General features: G+C 41.0%; 1 protein-coding gene across 4 annotated transcripts in view; it reads left to right on the forward strand.

Annotated features, from left to right (window-relative positions):
* The first annotated feature begins 1,776 nt into the window (after positions 1–1,776).
* bicd1a (bicaudal D homolog 1a) overlaps positions 1,777–25,061 on the forward strand; it is a 30,571-nt gene continuing 7,286 nt past the window's right edge. For all 4 annotated transcript variants that reach the window (XM_026176654.1, XM_026176656.1, XM_026176655.1 and 1 more), the window contains exons 1-4: positions 1,777–2,067; positions 20,061–20,273; positions 22,758–22,910; positions 23,328–23,816. In XM_026176654.1, coding sequence (XP_026032439.1) covers positions 1,852–2,067; positions 20,061–20,273; positions 22,758–22,910; positions 23,328–23,816 — 1,071 coding nt within the window. In that variant the 5' untranslated portion in view covers positions 1,777–1,851. The remainder of the gene's footprint in view (positions 2,068–20,060; positions 20,274–22,757; positions 22,911–23,327; positions 23,817–25,061) is intronic.

A 25,061-nucleotide genomic window follows, 5' to 3' on the forward strand; every position in this document is an offset into this window, starting at 1 on the left:
ACTTGAGGTTATTGGCAGGTCAGATTTAGACAACATGTGGGATCAAAGGAGAAATACAGGGTGAATCATTACTGTATATTGGGGCTATAGAGCTATATAAATAATTGTGTTCTAGGCGAACTTAAAGAGTGAAAAGTTTTGATTCATTCTTGTTCCTTTGCCGAGCAAATGTTACATATTTATATTAAGTATTGTTCGTGGCCTTCCTTTAATGACTTGTGCTCACCAGTCACCTTGAAACCTGCTGCGTGCGACAATTCCAGGTTTTTCTGAGAAGTGTTACATAGGCCAGTTCCCAAATAATTACCAATTATAAGAGAGATAACACAGCGTCGCCTTCGCTATCAATTCAATAATTTACTTGACAGGGTCATAACTGATTACATTTAACAGGGCTCTGAGTATGGCTAAACTTTTCACCCTGGCCTTATCTTACTTTATTGCATGTGTTTGCTGTAAGATAAACCACACTGGTGGCTGAATGGGAGGGATTACAGTAAGAGGACAAAAATAGTTGTTGGAAAGAGAAAAAACAACAACCTTGAGAACCTCATAATCGTACTTTTATTGGATTTTGTTATTGTAATTCCAAACTGGCATCTTACATTTCCTAAAAGGCTGAAATAATTCCTGGGAAACCTTAGTTACTGATACCAGACAGGTTATCTTATGCCAAATAGCTGTTGCAATGTTTTACATCGAATGTTAGTTTATTGTTCACATTTGATCTTAATTTATTATTTTATACTTTGTCACTATTCTTCCATTAAACTTTTATTGTCTCAGTTAGAAAGGATCCACATAGATTAGCTGTACCTGCTTACTTTGAGAGTAAGATCTTTTCCATATAGTTCGGAGACTTTACTGGCCACGAGTGCCATAAAGGAATCAACACAGGAAGAGATTACCCAATACAGGGTTGTACACCATTTTCCTTTCACCTTAAATATATCGCAGTCTTTGCAACTGTAAGAAAAACTTCTTTCACTAAGGCACTAACTTGCATCAGGACCCCTGTCTGGTATAAAAAGCATATTGATGTCAGTAAAAACAATTTTTTAAATGTAATGGACACAAATAACTTTTATGGTATAAACACAACCTGAGAGTGATATTAAACACTAAATTATATATATATTTTAGTGTTTCCTGTTATATCTGCAGTGAGACTTTACTATATGTATACAAGTAGTTTGATTAAACTTTTTATTAGATTATAAAAATCCACAACTGATTATATGACATAAAAGCTTATAAATTGCACCTACCTGGTTGATAAAGATTTCAAAATTCACCAGTTTTTGGTTTAATTTTTTCATATACGAATTTATTATTATTTATTTCCATAAGAAAACGTAATGTAATCATTAAAACATTTAAAAAGCAGAAGGCATCCGTTTACTCAGTAACATTTACATGTTTGCACACGCTCAGATGGGAAGCGATACACCAGAGTAACCGACAGATGGCGCCCCTGCACCCATGAATAAGCAAAATTGATGCTCTCAGTTTTGCTGTGTGTCAAACAGAAGACACCACTGACCTGATTTTATTCTGTCATTTATTTAAAGCTCGTTTTTTTTATCAGCTGTTGAATGTTGTTCAGAATACTGAAGCACTAAAACAGATTTATTTTTGTTGTTGTTGTTTTTACTTTGTGCTTCGTTTCCAGTCTGCAGCTGGCTCTCAGTGGAGAGGAGGGGTGGGGGGCGGATATTCATCATGTCGCAGCCTCCGCCCGCCTATCTGGCTCATCTGCCTCTGTCCAAAGCGGTGGAGAGACGGGGGGAACCGCAGACAGACAGGGGGACATAAAGCTTTTAGTCGAAGCGAAAGCGCGAGAGAGGGGCGATGGCCGCTGGTGCAGGATGCGGGGAATCGGTGGATCAGTACCGGGCCGAGGTGGAGCGGCTCGCCCAGGAACTGGCCGAGGCGAACCGGGAAAAGATCAGGGCTGCGGAGTGCGGTTTAGCTGTCCTGGAGGAGAATCAGGCGCTGAAGCAGAAGTATACAGAGCTAGAGACCGAACAAGAGATCCTCAGGAAGGAGTTGGAGCAGTTACAAGAGGTAAGAGGAGAGGATGGGGCAGTGATTCTATTTATTTATTTGTTTTCATTCTGTAGGGAGGGGAAAGCACTGCAGTCAGGTGTGTGACTCGCTTGCACCTCAATTGAGTGACGCTCAGCGGGTATCTATAAACCTGTTTGACGCCCAGAGGCAGAGTGGGGGCGGCAATTTATCAGGGCTTTCAAAAAGAGCAATAGTTTAATGCAACTTAAATATGATGCAATTGAAGATCCTCCAGCTGGAAAATGTGCAACACTGTATGAATAAATTGCTTTATGAATAAATTATAATGTAAAATGCTGTTTGTGCAGTGGGTATATCGAGCAGCACTGAGCATTACAGTGTCGGAATTGCAAGCACACAGTAACAGTCCACTTCAGCTCCCACAACAGGAAGTTTCTTTGTTTTCCATAGTAAGAAGAGTCATTAGGGAATTTCAGGGACTCTTTTAGGACCTTTTTTTTTTTTTGCTTAGATGTTTCTTGAGGGTATTTCACTGCAGGCCATATGGTGCTTCAATAATCAACTGGTCTGAATTATAAGAGATAAAGTCACATCAAAACATGTCGTTAAAATTCAAGATCTTTTAAGGTAGGTGTCGACCTGGCTAATGACTGCAGGGTGTCGAGTTACTCAGTGCATACATGTTGCAAGAGGCAGATGCTGACAGGGCTCCCTGGTCCAAGGTCGCCTATGGAAATTGCTGACCATTGGAAGAAGGAGTTGAAGGCTGGTTACACTGGTGCGGTGAGTGCTTGTGAGTGTCCGTGGCATCGAGATAGGCCCCGTCATTATTTACATGGAGTCATCTATTATCACTTGAACATCAGTTGCTTTGGTCGAACATTTAAGTCATCGAGTCACAAGAAAACTTTTAATACCCTGTTTATTTTTTCTGAAAGCAAATAATAGAGGACTGTCAGAATGCATCATGTGTTACAGGTGATCTTTTTGATATGTTAAGGGTGTTAGCTAAACCTTTCAAAGATAGCCAACAGCCCTGGTCAAAGTAATTCTCTGAATTATTCTTTTTATTGTTTCACTTTTTCGCATAAGAATCATTTTGATTCTGGTTCACGTGTAGCCCATTTGAAATAAACCTCTAAAAGTCCACATTCATCCTACACATCAGTGACTCTTTCTTGTGCAACTAGCTCACCAAATATAGCCAAATAAAAAAGAATCCACATAGTACATTAAGCATCACTTATCACATTACATTTTGCATGCTTAATTGTATTTATACTTTGTTCCTCGTACCCTTTTATTCCACTGCTTAGCTTAACATTTCGGTTTGACACGCATGCAGAATCTGAACGATCTTAGTGCAGATAACAGCACAGCAAGAAAGCTGAGGAGACAGCGTGATACAGCCAGCAGCTCAGCAGTGTCAAGCTGATAACTCACACTTATGGATTACAGAGGGATGGGTATTATGATGGACTATGGTGAGAATATGTTGAGAAAGAAAAGATAATGGAGAAGAAATATAAAGACATGGCCGTGTTTTAAGAGGGGAGACGATTATAAGACTAAAGCATACTGGAAGAACTGACTTTGTTAGAGGAAGTTGCCTCTACCTCTAAAAAATAAATTAAGCACGTCAACTGCTTTTAAGCAGTAGTGTAGGCAGCTGCTCGTACATTATTCATCCTTTTAGTTTTCACATTTGTAGTAAAACTTTGATTTTAACTGAAAAAGAACATCAGGTCAGCAAAAAACCACCAACCATTCCTCAGTGTTGTGGTCGGCTCACATCTGCTTGCCTGTATGATTGACTTCTCGCTTGACAGAGGCAACATTTTCTGTATGTGATATTGCTTCAGCAGAAAAAACCCCACCTCTGGGATCCTGTGTGTCTGCTGCACACTTCTATGAATAAGAGACCAAATGGCAGAGTGCAAACCTGCCACTTCAATAACATCACATCTGCTCTCCCCGTACTCGGGAGAGGTGCAAAATAAAAGGTGCAGAAATTCCAGATAGAAACTGAAATTGCTTCTGGGATTAAGTGGAATAGAATATATAATTACAGCGAAAGGTAGACACCTTTTTTGTTTCAGATTACAATGTTTTTCTTCAGTCGTATTGTTTGTATTACATTGTTCTATATTTTTCAGCAACAACTGACAAAAGGCTACTTTATCATACTTGTAGAAACAAAGAACAAATGCCTGAAGTGTGTATTTGTTATCCAGATGCCACACAGATCATATGCCATTGTGTCTGCATGTGTGTATGTCCAAGCTGCCCAGATTTGCATGCATGTTCCTACTGCGTTTGCATACGTTCTGTAGGCACACATACGGCAGCACTGTATTCCCCGTGTGCTCAGGTTGTTTGCCCTCAATCCAGGTCCCAGCTGGTGGGGAGACGCTGGTTAGAGCGCTGCTTGTGCTGCACATTCAGCTCACAAACTAAACACGTGGAGAAACCTATGCAAGACACAAGTGCCTCAGCTACTGTAACACAGGACTAATTTGGGCTTGTTTTACAAAAAGTGTGTACCTGTGTGAGTATCTGCTATGCAATGAACCACAAGGACTTGGATATGGAAAGTCATGATGTGACGTGACACATCAGCATCCTCCACGCAAATAAGTCAAACAGTCTTTGTGTGTACAATCATGCACAAAAACGTATTTTTTGGACATTTTTGCTTTTTGTTGTTGTTTTTGATGATGATGATGATCCCAGTCCTTTGTAAGAAATTGATGTTGCTCCAGTGGTATTCATCCTACTTTTGCTTCTTCAGAAATAACTGCAATTGCATCTCTTTGCTATCTGCAGGGTCCAAGAGCATGTGTTGGCACTGAATACATATTTTATTTTATTTTTGTCCACTGTTTACCTATACATTGTTTCCCTCACCCAGCTCCGTCTCTCCCTCCCCGTCTCAGTGTTTGCCTCACGACCCAATCAGCCGTTCCTTGTTTCTCTGTGTGTATGCACTGTATGTCTCTGGATAGCTGCCTAAGCAGTGACAGAGACATCACTACCCTGTGGCTTTGGCTTGTTAGCGCTATCTCTGGGCAGATCAACCTCAGGAAGGACACATAGTAGGAGGCAGAAGGAGGAGGATGCCACTGCAGAGCAGAATAAGTTCCATCATGTTAGTGAGGTTATATGCTTTCTAGGGATTCACGCTGTCAGCAAAGCTTGAATTTACCTTTAAGAAGTATTGGAAGAGAATCGCTCTGCTATCATTTCATAATATAATTATTTATTTTGTTTAGTTGAATAAAAATGCTTGACATGTTTCGAACACCTTGGATCTGAGGAAGCATGTGAAATAAAAGTTAGCAATATCAGCTGCTTTCATAAGTCATCTTTGGGTCTTTCGGATCAGAAGCTTGCAGAAGAAATGACATTTGTGATAAGTTGGGAACAGGCAGTTCACAGGTCAGTTTGTTCCCTCTGCTTTGGGCCATGAAAAATGCCAGCTGAGATCTGTGTCAAAGACTTCACATGGTAATCTGAAAGACCAAAAAAGAAAAGCTGAGTCACGATTCATCAGATCAACGTGGAATTTCCTAATCAGATAAGTAGAACGTAATGCTAAAAGACCGGGCCCTGCACTTCCTTCTCCTGTAAGGTTTAAGCTTCATCATCAGACATTTTAACAACTTGTTTGCATTGTGTTGCACAAGCACAGTCAGCTGAGATTCTCCCACAGCCAGCAACAAACAGAAATGAAAGGAAGTCTTTTGTATGATGTGCACTTTACTTTTAGACAGAACAAAAAAGGAGACAATGAGTGAGATTTTAGCAGTTGCTCGCATGTTATAAAAGTGTGTTACTGTTAAATTACTCCAGTTATCAGTTATGTCTACTGGCTGTTAAGCTAATGGGGGGGTGATAATATGTAGGTTGCAAAATGGTCCAAAAATACTCCAGCTAGTGCATTTTTCAAAGGTACACAAGGTGAAACTTTGCTTTACATTTGGTCTGAACACACAGCTGTTTATAGCTTTCCTGTCCATGACACCTGTAAGGGGGGATTTTATAGCAGCCCTGTTTAAATTGTATTCAAATCGGTAAAACGTCTATTTAAGTTGTATTTCATTATAAGGGGTGTGGCCACTAAAGGTTGGCGTAGTTTCTTCGTCTTCAGCCTCCATCTTGTTCTACTGGACGGGCTGTTCAGCTTTGTATACAGCCTGTTTATCATCTGCCAACGTTAGCATACCATCTAATATGTCAGTGAATTATGGATTCATCTTGTTATCTAACCAGTGCTAGTGTTAGCTGATACCTCCCCAGCTCTACAGTTTGTGCATATGGTCAAGTCTGGTTTAAAGAAAAGAGGAAGAAGATGAAAAGGATGGCAAAAACCTGAACCCAAGGCTTCAAAAACATAGTCCACAATCACGTGAATGATTTCACTATGACTGGAATCTTTGGATATTTAAGGATTTCTTAATTCATAAATTGTATCCAGAGGAAAGAAGCTGAAGAAGAGCAAGCTTACTGAACAAGAATGCACAGGTTTATCTGTCTTTTTCAAAGAAGCATGAGAAAGAGCTGGACTGTATAATTATATGTGTTTCTTTTGAAATCCTATTGGCTGTTATCAAAGATGATCAACTGTATGTGTGATAAATACAAAAACAGTATTATATCCATTTTCTTTTAACATCATGGAACACTGAATCTAATTAATATAGAAGTCAGTATAAGAACACTGTATGACTGTTGCCTCATCCTTTCGCTTTGTGTCTCTTCCTCACCTGCTTAATTTGTACCTATAGTAGGCGGGGCTAACCCTGACCTCAAAGCGCTTTATAAGTGTCGTGTGATTTCTAAATATTCACAAGCTTTGTGTTTGCATGGATTCCTGTAGCTTGCAGTGGACGATACCTAAACTGAGCTGCAATTTCCCGAGTTTGAATCTGGGTAGGGACATGTGTCATTAAACAGTTTATTGTCTCCTTTCCATAATTTGTGCCTCGTCTCCTTTCTCCTCCATCTTCATGCCTGTGACCTGGAAATTGATCTCAGTGTGCCATCTCGGAGAATGTCCCAATTTCTAAAAAGCATTTGAAGAGGGAGAAGGGAAAGAAATCAAGGATGAGAATAAGAGGAGGGAAAGGGGGAATACTGTACTATAGATTGTACTTGTTTAGTTTAGATTTAGTTTATTTTGGTACTTACTTGTCTCTGGTGCCTTGTGTTTAGTTTTACTTCCCCCATCTGTCTAATTGTCTTTGATTACCATCACCTGTGTCTCATGCTGTGTCCTGTTTCCTGTTGTGTATAAATGTTGTTGTGTTCCCCACATTCTTTGTTGCAGCACTGGCTGACCTTCCTTGTGTGTTTCTGTTTGTGTGCCTTTGGATGAACTTGTACATCAGACTGAATAAATATCTCACTCTCTCCTCTGCAGTTGAGTCCTAGCTCCACATTAGATGACTGAAACAGTTTCTTGAAGGATTTGCCCAACTTAATGTGATATGCTGTTAGTCAATGATCGTGTGTGAGAAATTGCTTTAGATAAACCTTTTTTAGAATGACCAACCACCACCAAGTTTCAAATGTGCTGTTTCTTAAGCAGACATGGAACAGTGTAATCTGACTACATTCAAGATGAAGAGTCACTTTTTCCCTGCTGTGCACATCTGGCTTTTTTTTAATTAGTACTGTCACTCTATACAGGGAGTGCAGAATTATTAGGCAAGTTGTATTTTTGAGGAATAATTTTATTATTGAACAACAACCATGTTCTCAATGAACCCAAAAAACTCATTAATATCAAAGCTGAATGTTTTTGGAAGTAGTTTTTAGTTTGAGCTATTTTAGGGGGATATCTGTGTGTGCAGGTGACTATTACTGTGCATAATTATTAGGCAACTTAACAAAAAACAAATATATACCCATTTCAATTATTTATTTTTACCAGTGAAACCAATATAACATCTCCACATTCACAAATATACATTTCTGACGTTCAAAAACAAAACAAAAACAAATCAGCGACCAATATAGCCACCTTTCTTTGCAAGGACACTCAAAAGCCTGCCATCCATGGATTATCAAATCAAATCAAATCAAAATTTATTTATATAGCACATATTAAAAACAATAGTGTTGACCATAGTCCTTCACAGTCAATAAAAACATGAGAAAGAAAGTGTACTTTATTGGTCCCCGTGGGGAAAATCCCTCTCTGCATTTAACCCATTCACTCAGTGAAGCAGTGGGCAGCCATTGGGCGCCCGGGGAGCAGTGTGTAGGGACGGTACCTTGCTCAGGGGTACCTCAGGGTAGCCGTTCAGGGGAATCGAACCCCGACCTTCCGATCATGGGGCCACCACTCTCTACCTACTGAGCTATCCCTGCCCCACATGAGACAGTTAAAACAAACAATAGAAGAGGACAACAAACAATAGGTAACAACGTAACAACAAGGTGTCTTCCAGAAACTGGCAGTAGGACTGGGAGTTGAGCTTGACTCCATCCTCAACCCGAAAAGGCCCCACAAGCTCATCTTTGATGATACCAGCCCAAACCAGTACTCCACCTCCACCTTGCTGGCGTCTGAGTCGGACTGAAGCTCTCTGCCCTTTACCAATCCAGCCACGGGCCCATCCATCTGGCCCATCAAGACTCACTCTCATTTCATCAGTCCATAAAACCTTAGAAAAACCAGTCTTGAGATATTTCTTGGCCCAGTCTTGACGTTTCAGCTTGTGTGTCTTGTTCAGTGGTGGTCGTCTTTCAGCCTTTCTTACCTTGGCCATGTCTCTGAGTATTGCACACCTTGTGCTTTTGGGCACTCCAGTGATGTTGCAGCTCTGAAATATGGCCAAACTGGTGGCAAGTGGCATCTTGGCAGCTGCACGCTTGACTTTTCTCAGTTCATGGGCAGTTATTTTGCGCCTTGGTTTTTCCACACGCCGTGGCGACCCTGTTGACTATTTTGAATGAAACGCTTGATTGTTCGATGATCACGCTTCAGAAGCTTTGCAATTTTGAGACTGCTGCATCCCTCTGCAAGATATCTCACTATTTTTGACTTTTCTGAGCCTGTCAAGTCCTTCTTTTGACCCATTTTGCCAAAGGAAAGGAAGTTGCCTAATAATTATGCACACCTGATATAGGGTGTTGATGTCATTAGACCACACCCCTTCTCATTACAGAGATGCACATCACCTAATATGCTTAATTGGTAGTAGGCTTTCGAGCCTATACAGCTTGGAGTAAGACAACATGCATGAAGAGGATGATGTGGACAAAATACTCATTTGCCTAATAATTCTGCACTCCCTGTAGAAGGAAAAAAGGAACATTGATTAAAAGGATTAGCAGAACTTGAATACTTATTAACATTTCTGGTGTGTTTGACGTTCTCAAACAAGAAAGCAGCAGCTGGGGAGAAAGGGTTTTCTCGCTTCTCCTTCCACCTCCTCCTTTGACTCCTGTTTTACATTGGCAGAGGCAGTAAACATGGACAGAAGGGCTGAATCAATATCTCATGAGATGGTAGTGTTTCAATCTTTTAGCTGTGCACTACACCATCAGCTCAGCGTGCCCCTCCTCATCTCATTATTCCCCTACAGTCCCCCCTGGATTGAAGTGGGAATTATGCATTGATTTCTGCTCTGTTTGGTGAAAACGTATCATGTCTGAGCTACGCTGGACTCTATTGTGTGTAGCGTAGCGTGTATTGCAAAGATCGGTGAATGCTGCCTAAACACGTGTGAGAGATTCTATTTAGTAGCTTCAAGAATTTTAGAAAAACTGGCTCTTTAATCAGTAACCCACTGCGCTTTATGAGCAATCAAACTGTTTTTGGCACCTTTGCCTCTTGGATGGAAATAAAGCCAAGAGTGGAATGCACTGTGCAGTTTTCGCTGATGCTGACCTGTGACCCTTGCAACAGGCTCAGGGATGCAGTCAAGCATATAGATAAGGACCTGTATGCCCTCGTGGTCTCTGTTGTTTTTGTGGAGAGTTGCCGTGTGTGTTTTTCCAGCACCTGAAGGGAAAATCATTGGTCTTTGTGTTTGAGCCACACATCTGGGCTGATGTGCACAGAGCTTCCCCCTTTCTGTTTTTCCCCTGTGTGCGTGTGCAACACGAAAGGTGGGAGGCTCGGGTGGGGATGTTGTGATGGAGAGCACAGAGTGAGGGGCGGCAGGATATTGTAGTGGTGTTGAGTGATTTCAGCCTATCAACCAGGCCCTCTTTGTTGTTTCAGGTTTTTATGGTTGTATTGACGTAATGGAGAAAAGGGGAGGAGACACAAAAGTGTGCTGTGCGTATCGTATACACACTGTGTCAGCAGAATAGAAGAGCACAGAACAGAGTTTGTTCAGTTGCTTCAGTGTAACGATTGTTCTTTTCTATTGTCACAGACAAAGGGGCTTAATGAACCTGCAGAGCCCCTTCAGGTTTGCCCGTCCCTGCATAGATTAAGTTTTTTCAGAATGCTCCTTTTTGCTGCAGTGAAATGTAGTAAGAACAGGACTCTCCTCCCTGCTGGCTGCTGTATCGATTAGTTTTCCACTTTAGCTGTGTGTGCTGCAAACTCGGATACCATAGCAGAAAAATCTGTCCATCCTCTCACAAGGAGGAAAAAAAAGACATTATTCCATGTGTCGTCAAAACTTATTGTTTGCCTGAATTAAATTGGACTTCTCTTAAGTCATTAATGCATCACTGAACGTGGTTGTTAAGCCTTTCTTATTGTCTAGACAGAGCTATTGAGTTTCATCTACAGTATAGTCTTATTCTATGCTTCTCATCCCAGCATGCCCGATAAAGAGAAGCCTTTTATCTCCATATCCAGAGGCCATTTTATCCCGCAAAGGGCGCTTGGAAATGCGCATGATCCTCCCTGTCCTCTGCCTTGTCACCATTCTCACACACAAAGGCAGGCATGAGCACATGCACACCCAAGCATGCGCTTGTGATGGGTGTGCCATACAGAATAGGGTCAAAGATGCATCTTTGTCACTTCAGCCCTATTAGGGAATGTATAGAATTAGACAGACTTTCCATAGTCAACCTGTTTAATTAACCATGTTCTCAGTACACTGGTCATGACTTCAAGTAAGGTCAGGAAACTAAAACAGGAAGTATGCCATGTCAGGGTGAATATGGAGATGATGGGCCTTAATTGGAATTAGTGGGATTAAGTTTTTTTGGCAGTTTTGGGTGCGAACTTTTTGTCCAAACACTGACTCACATCAAGCATGATAACAAATCATTTTGACAAGGAAAACATTTCATACAAAAGGAGCAGAAACAGATAAAACAGCTTATAATACACAATGGAGAGATATTTAAGACTCTCATGGGTGTGAATATGTGCCATACTGCACCTTATTAGTACCTTTTTCAAGAAATCAAACTCTACATACTCTGGCATGGAGGGTCTCGTGTGGCTGCACAAAAGCACTGAGTCACCCTGAGGCCCCATGCATGCAATACCAAGAGGGTCACTGTGTGCAGGCTAGCCTCTCCATTGTAGTCTGTATTTGTCTGGCTTGGCTGAGTCCTCTTTATCAGGAGAGACCGAGTGCAGAGAGAGGAGAGCGTTTTATCAGATGAATCTGCTCTGTGTGTCTCTCTGTTTTTATGAGTCTGGCTGCCTGTCTGGGTGTGTCTGCAGGAACGATTACAGATTATCAATGAGCCTGCGAGTTTTCAGTCACTTCTGTCTTTTGATGTTGTAACACATTCCTCAGTGTTCAGACGCTGTTGTTGTTTTAAGTTTCCGGTTTCTTCTTCCGCCACCTGAAAAGGGGGATAAAGGACACCAGCATAGAGGGAGGTACTGCATAAAGAAAGAAGACACGTACTACTTAATGAAAATTATGGCGGGATTGGGAGGTTATAAATGGAGATGGAAATTTAATAAGATATTAAATCTGGCCACTTTGATGTATTGGTGGATTATCCTTTTAGAAATATTTAACTTTATCACTTTTTTTCTGCTAATTTAGTTTTCATGAACCTCTGAGCAAATCACTGTGTTTATCAGGTTGTAACCTGAGGGAGAGGATTTGTTTGGATTACCTTACAGCTGATTCACTTAGCCACACAGTTACACACCTGCATGCACAACATAATAACCTTCAAATAGAAAGAACGGTCCAATATGGGCTCAGTGTTTCTAAAACATAATTTAGCTTTAGCACACGTCCCACATGTTACTGTTATTGTTGGCTGTGCAGTCAAGTATGAGAAACAGCCTCATTTGCATCGTGCTATCAATTTCCTATGAAGCAAAAAATGATTATCCCTTGATCAGTTGATCAAACTACCCAAATCTTTAGTAGCGACAGATTTGGCAGCGATACGCTGGTACGTGTTTTCTCTGTTTCTTTGATAAGCGATACTTTCTTTGGCCTTTTTTTCTTTATGACATCAGCTAAATATTTCATTTATAAAGCACTAAATATTTGGCTGATTAATTATAAGGAAACTAGCACAAAGTTTTCATTAACATTTATACACACCGAAATGAATGTAGCCACATGACGTCATTCATCGGTATGTGGACCAGCATTTTTAAGGCTAAACTTTGGGTTTAAGGGAAACACTTGTTGAAGTGAAATGCGACATTAATCGGACGAAAGAGTGAGCTGCTGATATAATGGCCAAAGCTAGCCAGCCTAGTTTGCATAGTTAGCTTATTAAAAGACTGAAAAGGTGCACTGAACCCAGCACAGACAGTATAACAGTTTTCATTTCATTTATTTATTTATAAAGCACATTTAATAACAACAGGGAGCTGACCAAAGTGCTGTACAAAATAACAATTAAACAATGACATTAACAACAACAACAGGTAAGAAAATTAAAAGAAAATTTCGATAAAAGAATTGGTAACTCTCATGCAGTTTCGAATGTGTTTTAAGATGAGATTTAAAAAGAGTAACAGTTGGGGCCTTTCTAATGTGGAGAGGTAGATTATTCCACATTTTCAGGGCCACTACCGCAAATGCCCAATCTCCTCTATGAACCATCCTAAACTTATGTAAGGTAAGGAGTAAATGATCACTTGATCGAAGGGCTCTAGAGGGCATATAAAGCTGCAAAAGGTCAGACAAATAGTCCAGTGCCTGGCCATTTAGCACTTTATAAGTCAAAAGTAAGATTTGGAATTTAATTCTAAAACGCACTGGAAGCCAATGAAGGCAATCAAGCACCGGAGTAATGTGTTGGTGTTTCTTCACACGAGTCAAAAGGCGAGCTGCAGCATTCTGTACCAGTTGGAGCCGGGCCGGGCCGAGCTGGACTGACTGACACCCACATATAGTGAATTGCAGTAATCCAGTTGAGATAAAACAAACACATGAATTGCTCGTTCCAAGTTTCTAAAAGATAAAAAAGATCTCACTTTGGATAGGAGCCTTAATTTAAAAAAGGACTGCTGGACAACTGAATTAATTTGTTTCTCAAATGTAAGTTTGCTATCCAAGAAAACCCCCAGGTTTTTTACATGCGTTTTAACAGCACATGTTAGGTTACATAAGTCCAAATCTGGGGCATTGAAATTACAACTTGGTCCTAAAATAATTACCTCAGGTTTGTCCTCATTGAAGGTAAGAAATTTGAGGCCATCCAGGTTTTAACTTCGTCAAGACATTTGACTAGCGATTCCATGGGTGTGGAGGTGAACCGAAGATAAATCTGGGTGTCGTCGGCGTATGAGTGAAAGTAGATGTTATGCTTCCTAAAGATTAGGCCTAAGGGTAACATATAGATGGAAAAAAGAATTGGACCTAATACGGAACCCTGCGGGACACCACAAGTAAAAGAAATAAAATCATCATCACGGAAAAAGTCCTCTCGGAGAGGTTTTATGGAGCCGCTGTGATGCCACCAATTGGTTTGTAAATTCCTCTTAAGGAACCAAGGAGAATGCAAACATAATAGAACATGACCCTGCAACTCACTCAGTCCACAGCCTAAATAATGACTTACAAGATGAATTTATGTCTCAGTCACAGGTTTCTATTCGTCACTGTATTAACTTTGTAGAAGTGACAGTAAAGTAAAACTGCCAAACCCCCCTTTGTGATAAATATGTCACAATCATATGAGCATGCCGTGTCCCTCTTTTTCTCATTATTCTCATTATTTCAAAAAATCTTGATGCCGTGGTCAAAATGCTCAGGTTGAGGCTTTACTAACAAACAGGTGATGTTACAGTTGCTGTGTTCATTTTTATCCAGTTTATTGTTTTTCCCCTTTTGTTGTTCCCTCTTTGTGAAAGGCAGGAATGAACAGTGACTTAGCACGAGTGCGAGTTGTCCTGTACCGATGTGTATTTCTGAATACGTATTTGTGTGTTGGAATAGCTTGAAGGTTCCACTGTGTGTTTTTGTGGTCCACTAGCTCAGGATCTCCTGTAGGGCACATTACCAAGCAAAGAGAATGACACAGCTAAAGCTGGTACAGTCTGTGCAGTCCTCTAGTAGCTTTCCTATCTGTCGGCTTACACTGGTCATTGCTTCCTTTCTAATGGGAAATCGCAGCTTTCTAGGTGAATGTAATGGTTTGTCATCAGATCAGTAATGTAGTAATGTAGTGTTATGTAGGCCATTGTTTAGTTTCACACTGGGTCAATAAGGTTGATTTTAAATCTGGGGACGATAAGGGTGAAGTAAGGAGGCGGAGAAGGCGAACATAGGGATGTATTTTAAGAGAAAAAGCAGTAAATAAAGAAAAAAATCTAACAAAGAAATCTAATGCACAGCGGCCTCTCTACCACCACACCGTTCATTCAGTCAGGTTCAGACTAAACACGTATAAGTGATAGGCATTCTGGGAAAGTATCCAACCATCTTTCTTATCAGGAGCAGACTTGGGCCAAATTTAATCACTCAAACAAGCCGCATCATTTTAGCCAGGCACCGCTTGTCCCACTGGCAGAACCCTCGGCTTCACACAGCGTGTTCTCTGGTCATTGTGTTGGTGAGCAGCAGATGTGACACCATTGTGGATTTCTGGGATTGATTTTCCACTTTAAAGCACATGAAAGCATTTTTCAGCTGTTAGCCTACATTATAGATGTTTTTATTCCTCAGTTGTGGGCATAATAGCATATTGTCATAAGAGGAATAATAGGCTTTATTGCACTAAACAGCATTCTGGTAAGGAGGAATAGAAAGCGAGCTATTTATCCTCATTACTATCTATAAATCATTCATTTCATGTAGTTCAATTTTTGTGCAGACAGTAATTCAGGGATAGAGGAGCTCTCTCTAGGGAAATTTAACAGGTTCTGCAGAGCATGCATGTGCACTCTACAATACAGTTATAAGCTATAAATATCCCTCGTGATTCAGTAGAGTAGTCCTGATGACCTAAAGCACACAAACAAACACTTGCGGTAGAATGCTCGCACTGCAAACTCTAATTTTGTCCACTGACAACAACAAAAAACAACAGATTTTCAACATGTTTTGCTAAAATTTGCAATTACTCTTCATCTTTTAATTGATTTCCTCCATTCTTACTTGGCTGTGATTACACACTTTCCCCTTACTTGTGGAAATGTGTTCGTGTGTCTGACAGATCTCTTGACTTGGCATTTTTTCTTGTTGCTTAGAAACCAACAAAGACATGTCTCCGTCCTTGTTGAAGGACAAAAATATGGCAGAGCAGTGTTTTCCATGAACCTTCTTCAGTATCTGTTTATGATATTCAGCATATTAAACTGAAAATATTACATTTGGTGTCATATTAGACTAAGGATAAATGTTACTTATTGTAAGAACTACTCACAATCATTTTAATGTTATCTGTGGCTGTGAAGACGATATTGTAAGCTTTAGAAATAACTTTGATCATATAGCTTTGAAGGCATCGAGGTGCTTTTAAATGGTGCTTCAGAGATCAGAGTGAACATTTAAGTTTCAATCATATTAGAGAATAAAAGTGAGGCTCGCTCAGTCTCACTTGTCACAAAATTTACATTTTATTGACGATAAACACTAAACTTCGTCCATCCATTCGCTTCCACTTATCCTTTTCAGGGTCGTGGGGGTCGCTGGAGCCTATCCCAGCTGTCACAGGGCGAGAGGCGGGGTACACCGTGGACAGGTCGCCAGTCTGTCGCAGGGCTAACACAGAGACAGACAACCATTCGCACTCACATTCATACCTATGGGCAGTTTAGATTAATCGATTAACCTATCCCCACTAAAAAATATCAATTATATAGAGCAAAAACTACTAAAACTAAATTCCTAGATTACAGAGTATTAATTACAGACAGTTTGCAAGATAATGTAAAGCTTATTTACTGAACAGAAACAACAACAGGGAAATTTTCTTCACCATATTTATTTGAAATAAAATGCGATATTTCACTTTTTCTTTTCTTTCCTTCTCTGAGTCGTGCACAGCAGTCAAACGCTGTGTGTGTCAAAAGGAGCGAGTGAGTCAGGACTGCATCTTGCATATTTGCCTCATTCACTTACTGCCAGCTAACGTGTTTGTGTGCGAGGTCTCGTGGTGACTGAAGGTTGAGACACTGCATGCTGCTTCTTATTTATGTCATATTTGGGGCATTTTTGTGCTTTGGGGATTATTATTTATTCCTTCTGGGAGTACTGTTGTGGAGGGATTTTTTTTATTGAATGAATTATTCGGCATGCTCTCAAACACTTTGGATAAAAAAGTAGAGAAACTAAAAATAAATGAAATGTCCCATGCATCAGCTGCGATGTGCTGTTTTGACGATGCACATGTTGAACAGTCCTCTTTGTCTTTTCTCTCCCTTTGTCTGGCTACAGTATCAATCCCGTGGTGAATGATTGCCCTCTAACACACACACACACGCTGACAGCTGCATGGTAGTGGATTTGCTGCAAGTCTCTCTCCATGGTACTGAAATCCCTGATGTGACTGCCCAGGCCACCCATCTGGCTGAGACGCAGCATTTGGTGTATATATCTGTGTGTTTATGTTATTCATAAGAATATTGCTTCTTAGCTAATAACCATATTTCTGTTCAACCATAACTGACAGAAACATTGAGGATGCCGCACTCGTGCTTAAAATTATCTAATTAAAAATACACATTAATTAGAATGACTGACATAAATAACTCATACAACTCGGTTATTGGTTGTTCCTCTCGACTGTGTTTCTGCACGTTTCGAGCATGTTCATTTACCTCCAAGGGTTGCTCTTTGACTCTGAAAATGTAATCGAGTGTATATCCTGCATTAGCTTTATGCTACATTACCATCTATAATTAAACAGCTCCTGTACAACAGATTAGTCCCCCTGTTAATGATGAAAGTTTTCATAAGATTAATTGCTGCTGCAGAAATAGCTCCATCCTCTGACCTCCTGGGTGTAAAAATAGATCCTTGCTGTATGCATATACACACAAATACAACATCACACACCCAGAGCACCTCCCCTGACTTCTCATTAGGGACTCCAGCAGACAGGGAAGGATTTTCGGGTTACACAAACTCTCACACTGCTGCAGTGGTGGGTTTGTTCCCTTTGCCTGCTCCTCCTCCTGTCGCCCCAGGGATGAATATCTATAGAACCCATTGTCTGGACTTTGTCCACTGAGACACATACGAGTGTGGAGCCTCAACACTTCTTGCAGTCTGTGATTTTCAGTATAAAGATCCAAAATGGCTGCCCATGAGTGACTCCATATTAATGTGATCCTGAGGAAACGATATTAAACTTTAATCTTCTCCACTTGATTGCCAATTAGGACACAAATACTGGGGCGTCACTTTATACATACAGCTCATGTAATTATCATGAGATTTAAAACATGTCGAAAGATTGAAACAGGTCTTTTTTTGGTGTTAAAATGATCCCTGTAGCAGAGAATAACATTTGGCCGGGAGTCTTTGATCCAAATCTGCACGATGCACTTTCAAGCAATTAAAAGGAGCTTCTCAAGAAGATTGTAATGTGATGCAGGGAGATGCATTTTCCTGGAGGGAAAGCCTCAGAGGACCAGAACCTCTTTTCTTAAAATCTTTAACTGAAATCTCCTACTAATTTCTTTGGAACTAAATGCTGTGATAAAGGGTTTTGTCCGGGCCAGATTTTTACTTCCTGTCCTGCAGAGCCCAGCTGTTGCCGTGAGGCCTGCTCCGAGATTGCCGGCCTCTCATCCGAGCAGAGAATGCAAGCTCATTCAGTCACACTGTGCCTAGAATTAATCGTCTGTTTTGTTCCAGAGGCCCTTCCTCTTAATCATTCACTACAATCACACTGTGGCTCTCTTGAGACCGAGAGGGGGCACCAGGGTGAGTGCACAAAGGAGTATGAAAAGAGAATGATGAAATACACAGAAAGTGGTGTGTACAGAAGGAAAATAATAAAGAAATATAATACAACCTTTCTTTAATAGATACATGTTGCCGAGTGTTTTTTAGTTTACGGGGCATTTTGCCAGACCGATTATTGCTGGCATTTCTTCATATGCTAACTGCTACACTTGTAATTCAAAGGCATAATAAAGAGGTCTATTGAATTTGCATTAACATGCTCTCTGAGGAGAGCGTGAATGAAAAAGCTTCTATTTAACAGACTTACAGCATGTAGATTAAAAGTGGGTTACACTGACAGATTGGAAAATGTGCCTGTTGGCCATAACTGCAACTGAACTAAATTTAACCTTTAATTCCACTTTATTGCTTACTTGATAATAAGTATCCATAAAGAGAGAAACATGTGGTTCATAATTTTTTTTTTTTTTACATGTAAAAGCACAAATTAATTTCACCTCAACACAGCAGGAGACTGCCCGCTTAGCTCGTTAGCCACAAATGAAAAGAAAAGACAGCTGCACTTTAGGCTCATGTCTTTTCAAAGTAATGGATGCTTGTGCCTAATAAATGATTCATGACAAACAGAGAAAATATTATGATGATGAGATGGGATTGGGAAGCTTACATTATTAAAACATGTAGTTCAAAATAAATGGCTTCCTATTTAAATTGCATGGTCAGTTTGAAGAGTCAGTAACCATACAATACAGTATCGTCTACAGCAGCGGTCCCCGGGCCACGGACCGGTCTGTGAGTCGTTTGTTATCGGGCAGCGAGATTTGAGGCTCGGGTGTGAAATTTATGGTTTTCAGGGTTTTTATAGTTTATTTTTTTTATTGTTTTTATCGTTAACTCGGTTTCCCTGGGTTTTTTCCCGTGTGTTATGACTAAAGCTTCCTTTTTTTGGTGCCGGTACTGGTTTTATTTTGTTGTATTTATCCGCGACACCTTAAAGGTCAGCCCGTGAAAATATTGTCAGACATAAACCGGTCCGTGGCGCAAAAAAGGTTGGGGACCGCTGGTCTACAGCATCCTGTGGCGATTGTAAACCATAAAATATTTTTCAGATGATCCATTTTCTCTCACAGAGGTTTCTGCAGGCGCCAAAGTCATTTCTCCTGATGGAAAGGGGCAAAAGGGAAGCATGGTTTATTGAATCACTAAAACAGTTACTGATGTTCCAGTCATGAAACTCACACATGCATTCAGGAAACCTTGACCGAGAAATAGCGCTGAACTGGAAACACTGGTCTTCCCCTAACAGTGAATGTGTGTTTGCTAGTTTACCACTTTGACCCAGCAGGCCCGCTGTGGTTGCCATGTTTTTTCTGTTGATACCTGCTTTGATTTTATCATGACACGCCAGCTCTCAGTGTCGTGAAAACCTGTGTCAGGAAAATGGGAACACTGTGTCTATTGATCTGAGTGAAACATCACCCACATCGACAGACAGCAGGTATTCTTTAGGGCCAGCCCCTGCAAGTGTCCCATCAGTGCTGCCAGTGGTCAAAAGTACAGCAGCACTCGGCCTAGCACACACAGCTGGGAGAGATGTGTAAGATTTCCGAGGCAGTGTGTGCTAATCCCTTCCATCGCTTGGATTATGATGCTGATGCTATTTGACAGGATTTGGATCAGTGTGATTTTAATTTTGACTTTACAGAAATACCGGTTTCCTTTTCTTCTTACCCTACCTCCCTCCCTTTTTTATCTCTTCAGGCATTTGGCCAGGCTTACACCAACCAACGGAAGGTGGCAGAGGATGGGGAGACCAATGAGGAGACACTGCTGCAGGAGTCCGCCTCCAAGGAGGCCTACTATATGGGCCGCCTGTTGGAGCTGCAGTCGGAGGTGACGCTTAGCCGCTCTGTGGCGTCCAACGCCCAGTCAGAGAATGAGCGGCTCAACGCACTTGTACAGGAGCTACGAGAGGTGAGTTTGTCAACACGAGGAAAGCATGCAGACGATTTATTACTTCCTAAATAAAGAAAAACAGGAAATTGAATCTACTGTGTGTGTAAGAAAACTGCATTTCACTTTTTTATATATTTCTGCTTATGTCAGTAGTATTTTGTCACCAACACCTAAAATTCTCTCTATGAGATGTGCACATTAGTTGTTTTGAAACTTGAATGCATTTGGCTTGCAGCTGGCTCTTGACTGAGCGAGATACAGTAAGAGTTAACTGCATGTAAAGCCATCTTGTAGTTTTTATGATCAATTCTTGAGTCCAAACGGATTGTTTTCCACAGTTTGACTAGTATTTCTTTTATTCTACATTAACTAACATGAGACCTATGTGTTTATCAAAGATCAAGAGGTTACTGTGACAAACTAAAAGGTGTCATGCCTCACACAGAATAATAAACGATATGCATATGTGCAAAGTGTGTATTTATGCAAGTATATATGTCTGCAGCAACTGTGTTGGGCAGTACCGGAGTTCGAGCAGGGGTCAGACACTGCGGCCACGACCCCATTGTGGGGGGCAAATCCAGTGCTAAGCTGGGATATAAAGTGAAATGCCCTGAGCTCGGCACATGTGTAGGGACAGAGTACCAGCACTACGCCCACAGGACACACTCTCATTCACTAATTTGGTCAGGCAGTGCTGTGATGTTCGCTCATTCTCAAAGTTCACAAGAAGTGAAGATATTGATGGTGCTGGAGCATGTGGAACAAAATCAACATCTCAGCTGTAATTACCTGATAAACCTTTACACACGATGAGTTGTTCCTATGCACAAATGCCTCATGTCTGAGTCATGAGTGTGGCGCTTTGATATATTTATGAAGTGCCTTCTGCTGTTTTTTGAAGTCCTCATTTGCACATGTGATGCCAGTTAATGAACAGGATTCCTTTCATCGTGAGAGGCAGGTGCTGCAGTGACATCATTTACCACAGACCAAATCTAATTAAAAGATTTTTGTTTTACAGATTTCAAGCAACCTAACATATACAGGTTTGGGGAAAAACACACTGAGTTAGTTTAGATAGATGTCTGTTGTTAGAGTTACAAGTCAGAACATGAGAAGTGATAAAGATTGCCACATGGGTTAAAATCAAAAAGGAAACACAGGCCTAAACTTTAAATTTGTAAAACTTTGCCACAACAGCAGTGATGGCAGGGATGAATGAACACAACATGGCTGGGCCCCTGTTGTGGGTACCATTGTATGATGACTTTAACAGCCGCACTTCGTGCTGTGAACAGCTCTGCCCTGTGGCGGGCTCAGTGCCAGTGTTGTGTGCCGATCTGTCCCTGACCGTAGGGTCTGATTGCCCCCAGTATTATTTGGCCTTGAATATCCTGCACACTATTAATAAAATGTATTTTGACAACATGTATCACAGAAAGCTTATATTCATGTTCATACATCAACCGCAAATGTATTTTGTGTGTTTTTGGTCTGCTCTATTTTTTTCTTTTTACAGTGTTTTAGCCAGTTTTAGCGTAAAAGTGCTTTCAATGTACTTGCAAAACAGTCCAATTGTGCCTTTGTGGGATTTCCCCATTTACACCATTAACTTTTATATAATGGGAGTTCCTGTCAGCTAATGCACAAATCAGGATGTTCAGTGTAGACCTGAGGTCTTCAGTTTCAGGTTTTTTGCCACTTCTAAAAGTAGCATCGTATTCACTGCCAATGCGTGTAGCCACCCACTCCACCCACAAAGTCTCTGGGTCAGCACTTCTGCCATATGTACAGAGAACTGCAGGGGAGCTGCAGGCAGCTCTGCAGCAGCAGGAGTACACACATGCGCAAATGCACTGTAACATTATTTTGTAGCCTATACTACAGACTCTGTCCACTAGTTGCATTGGGCTGCAAACATTTACACACAACTGTGTGTGAAAATAAGATATATAAAATATATTTTTTCATTTTTGTCTTGATATGTAAATATCATCTAGTTAATTTTTGGGAAACGGCAGAGAGTGTTTCAGCGCATGTACAGTAGAGGTATGTAAAAAAAAAAAAAGCTTTTGAGAAAGTCCTACCTCAGTGTGCAAAGTCACGTCACGTCTACATGCATCAGCATTATGAGTCTGTGCATGTCATGCAATCTTAAGCTGACGGGACTGTATTTGATATTGACCTTGTTTACGTGGGCACCACTTTGCCTGTTAGGGTTTAATCATATTCAGCATATTGGATTTACATGCTAGCTATCCTGGTTACTGATCACTGCATGTTGTTTGGGTTAGCATCTGTGATGGTTATGAGAAGTCTATTCTTAATTCCAGTAAATATCATCTTAAATTAATTTGATGTAGCTATTATAAATTTGGCCACAGTGGCTTGTAGTCGGCTCAAGACGTGTTGCAGATTTATCCCAACCAATGAGACCTCAATGAGCGGAAAGAGTGATGGGAACTGTTAAAAATGTCACCGCTGTTTTTCCTCCTCCAGAGTAACGAGATGCTCGAGCTGCAACGGAGCAGAATGAGGGAGGAGATCAAAGAGTACAAGTTCAGAGAGACCCGGCTGCTTCAGGACTACACAGAGCTGGAGGAGGAGAACATCACACTTCAGAAACTGGTGTCCACACTCAAGCAGAGCCAGGTTGGTACGAAGATCAACAGTTTGCACACTAATAGCTTCTTATTTATGTGTCATTGTCGTGTAGAGTTTCACTCTCTAAATGTATTTCTCAGATTTAAGCGTATCTGTGAAATTGCCTATTAAAGATCTGTCATCACTTTCAGTGATGCATCAGCAATCGGTGGCTCAATTGATTTTAATGACTCACACTTGTTTCACCAAAATGTACCAGTGCTCTCAGTGATCTCACAGTGTTTCCTGCACAGTAACACGAAGTCGTATTAGTTTAAACTAGCTCTAGACACGTGGTTAGATGAAGTCGAATAGAGATCTTAACGGTTATATTAATTTCAAAAGGATTTGTTTTTTACCAGCTGTTTACAAATGTGTTAAAATAATTCTTTTCCTGTTATCACGTGGCCTTTCTGTGTCCCTCAGGTGGAGTACGAGGGACTGAAACATGAAATTAAGGTGCTGGAGGAGGAGACTGTCCTTCTGAACAGCCAGCTGGAAGACGCTTTGCGCTTAAAGGAAATCTCTGAGGGTCAGTTAGAAGAAGCCCTGGATGCCCTCAAGACTGAGCGCGAGCAGAAGAACAATCTGAGGAAAGAACTAGCCCATCACATCAGCCTGGGTGACAGCGTCTACGGCGCAGGGGCCCATCTGGCGCTAACCGTCACCGGAGTTGAAGGCCTGAAGTTCCCCGAGGAGAGCAACGGCACTAATGGCAGCACCATCCCTGCTGCTAATGGCAACAATGAGGACAACAACCGCTGCAACGGTCACTTTCACGCTGGCTCTGGGATGGCTAAGATGAACGGGGACTACAGACCCGGCCGAAAGGGAGATGGCCTTCACCCCGTGCCAGATCTGTTCAGCGAGCTCAACTTGTCAGAGATGCAGAAGCTTAAACAGCAGCTACTGCAGGTAGGTCATAAGAGAGAGCGCCTTGGAAATTTCACTGAAAGTTTAAAGTCCCACATGAGCCCCGAGCCCAGTTTGAAATCAGAAAATCGTTGGGTCACCGAATCTTTATTTTCAAGGACACTGACGTCACTTGAACGTCACCGAGGGTTTAAATTACAGCGCTGAAGGGGGTTGAAATTAGCTTCAAAGAGCAGATTGCAGGACTACCATATTGATCTCCCTTCCCACAGTATATTTTAGTTTTTAGTGTGAAGACTGATGGAGTCTGAAGGCATTCATTTAAGGTTATTGTCATTTGAACCCTGTACTGACATTAGAGATAGATGAGAAGTGGAGAAAGACTAGAGGAATGACATCACAAATGTTCAGACTCAAATCGAGGCCCTAGCGCTCAGGGCGCCCATCTGGTAAGTGCTTTTTAAGAAGCATGCTAATGCACATTCAGTGTCTGTATCATGCATTATATATTATGTATGCTTTCACGCATGTTATGGAGGGAGTAGCTTTCAGTATGCGAGAATGCAGCTGCAAGACAAAGGCCGAGAAAGGCAACAGATTTATGCCAAAAGTGAAGGAAACTGCTTTGTACACTTTTATTTACACCGCAATTAGTTCCTGCTTAACGCTGTGAAAAGCTGCTACTGTATACAAAGAATTTAAAAATACAAAATATATATAATATAAAATATATAGGTGAACTAGCTTTCACTTAAACCCACTTGAGTACAAAACACACTCATCGTGGAGGATGGTATACAGAATGTTAAGTGACAGTGAAACCACAGAGAGATCAAACTCGTGCTAAAAGCAAATAAAGTCATTACTGTACATCTTTTATCTAGCTGGGCACCAGCAGGGAGGAGAAAACTAGATTAGTGGTTGCTCTATTCACAGTGTGCCTCTCGCTGTAAACACAATTACTCACTAGCTAATTTTCTCTTTTGAGTTGATCTGTCTGGGAAAGACCATCAGCCTTATAATGTCCAGCTGAAGTCCAGTTTTCATTGTGTTTCTTCTGGAGTTGTCCAGAGTTTCTTATAGTTCAATCTCAGAACTTGAAAATCAGATTTATTGCTTTAACTCATTCACTGCCAGCCATTGGCAGTGAATGAGTTAAACCCATTGACTCATTCACTGCAATTGACGGCTATAGACGTCAATGGCAGTGAATGAGTTAATATAGTTTAACGTGTCGTTCTGGAGGACGTACACAAAAATGACATTGCACTGGAAAGTACAAAAAGA

This window comes from Astatotilapia calliptera, chromosome 7 (genome assembly GCF_900246225.1).
Source record: "Astatotilapia calliptera chromosome 7, fAstCal1.2, whole genome shotgun sequence".
NCBI lineage: Eukaryota > Metazoa > Chordata > Actinopteri > Cichliformes > Cichlidae > Astatotilapia > Astatotilapia calliptera.